The 2,373-nt window shown below is 25.5% G+C and overlaps 1 protein-coding gene across 1 annotated transcript in view; it reads left to right on the top strand.

The window, feature by feature from the left end:
• The first annotated feature begins 269 nt into the window (after positions 1-269).
• Positions 270-2,373, top strand: part of LOC105449767 — a 9,490-nt gene continuing 7,386 nt past the window's right edge. The window contains exons 1-3 of the mRNA XM_011689151.1: positions 270-696; positions 783-1,136; positions 1,208-1,291. Of these exons, the coding sequence (XP_011687453.1) occupies positions 483-696; positions 783-1,136; positions 1,208-1,291 (652 nt within the window). The 5' untranslated portion in view covers positions 270-482. The remainder of the gene's footprint in view (positions 697-782; positions 1,137-1,207; positions 1,292-2,373) is intronic.

The raw sequence follows: 2,373 nt of genomic DNA, 5'->3' as shown, positions 1-2,373 counted from the left end.
AATCGTACATATGTAAACATTCACATAATAATGGACCAGTACTTCCTGATTATGATATTCAATCACAATATCTGACGGTATCAACCAAAAACATTACTATAACTTGTAAAGGATGTAGTAATAATTGCTGTATTTTAAAAAATGGAGAATATATTTTAGTTTTAAATATAGTACAGAACAAAAATAGAGATATTTTTTTCATTGCTAAAAAATTGAAATATGTGAACGATATATACACTGTACCTTGTAAATCTAGTGATCTCGGTATTAAAGTGATGACAATAGTTCACAATGAAATAGTTGCTTATCCCATTACGAATTTGCTGTGCAAAGCATGGAAAATTCCTTATGGAAATGATATGAATGTATTTGCAATATTTCCTTTAAGTCATGGAATATAATTGTGTGCATTAGATACATATTTCTTTAATAATTTTTATATATTGTTTTTTTGATCAGCAAACATTAATTGTGCATGAAAAATGGATGACAATGGATTTTTTGTTGTGGAATTTATCGATGGATTACAAATAATACCTAAAAAATGGTTTAACGAAAAGGAGCAATCATGCATTTGGCCTACTAATTATAAAACAAAGTTCCGTATTAATAAAGCCATAATGACATGTGAAATGCCACAAAAGCTATCTGATTGGGAATGTTTACCAATCAAAAGAGTTTTTGGCAAAGCATCAGGTAAGGGAATTTTATTGTAAAAATTGTATTTGTGTGTATAAAGTTATTATTTGTTATTATTCTTGTATAATATTGTTTTATTTTAGACACTTATACAAATGCTCTTGAAAAATTAATTCTTGCACAAGATACATCAAATATTGATGATACTGGTGTATCATCTGACGAATTAAGACAACAAGCTAAAAAAAGAAGACGTATCAAAACAAAAAAAACTATAAACTCATCTTCTTCAGACTTTTCAGATAAAGATTTATGTATGAATGATGATATCGAAAGACGTAAAATACAACATAAGGTTGTTACAGTTAATAAAGTGCCTTCTTTTCCGGAATTAAGACATTTTGTACCATCAAGTAGCAAAATGATTGACAAATCTCTACAGAACATTCAAAATGTATCAAACAAAAAAGCTTCTGTTAATATAATGAACATTACTGGTAAACAATATACAATTTATAAATAAAATAAACATATACACAAAAAATAATACAAAAAATTTATTTTTTAGATATTAATAGAACAAATATAAACGATAGAGAAGAATCTTTCGTAGAAGAACATATTAGGATCAATGAGAGAGAAAATATTTATGGTATTTTATTTTTATGATTTTTTATGCTTAATATTCAAATAACAAAATTATATTTTAATTAATTTATTATAACAAATAAGTAAGGAAAGTTCCAATTGAAATAATTTGTTATTAATTTATTATTTTTAAGATGAAAGTATTAATAAACAACTTGCTACAAACAATACACATAGAGGACTATTTTCAGAGAAATGTACCACTATTGGAAACAAAGATTTTTATGGTATTTTATTTTTATGATTATAATATATTTTTAAATTAAAATTATATTTTAACTAATCTTTAACTTTTTAGATAAAAATATTAATAAAAAACTTGCCACTAATGACAGAGAGCATATTACAGATAACTCTAATAAAAATATTGAAAGTGGAAATATTTTGTATATAAATATTAATATTATTTTTACACTTTATATCAGATTTATCCAAAGTTTAGCTGACAAATATTTCCTCTTCTCTATCATCTCGTTGAGATAGAGAAAACAAAAGAATAAACTTATACTTAATAACTGACTATTATAGCATCAATCCGAGTAACACCTATTTAACCATATTGGAATTGACCACTAACCACTCACAGCGCTTGAACATTCGAAAATCTCTGGGCACCAGCTGCTGTGAATGGCTGTAGTCGATTGCAACGTGGTCAAACTTTCATAATTCTTATTTGATTTTTGTCTCTTGCTCAATGAGATGAAAAATCTGGAGCTTAGTCTGCGAGCTAAGTTTTGGACAAGCCTGCTTTACATAATCTTTTAGATATAATTTATATTAAACGTGATAGAAAAATATACTTACTATATGTATAATATTAATAGCACAATGTAGTACTAATTTATTTCAACTTAAATTATTATACTATATTATATGTATTTTTTAGAATTTAGGAAACAGGTTTTAAGCAAGTTAAATAAAATAATATACAAAATCGATATTATGGACAATAAAATTTGTATGGTTGAGGAAAAAATGCAATCGTCGAATTATTTTTACCAAGAATGTGATTTTCAATTTCCAATAGCAACATTATTGGAATTGACATATTTCGAAGAGCAATTAAAAGATAAAAAGTTTAAGAAC

Source organism: Wasmannia auropunctata, unplaced genomic scaffold, assembly GCF_000956235.1.
Source record: "Wasmannia auropunctata unplaced genomic scaffold, wasmannia.A_1.0 LD336074.1, whole genome shotgun sequence".
NCBI lineage: Eukaryota > Metazoa > Arthropoda > Insecta > Hymenoptera > Formicidae > Wasmannia > Wasmannia auropunctata.
This window is presented reverse-complemented; position numbering and strand designations above follow the sequence as displayed.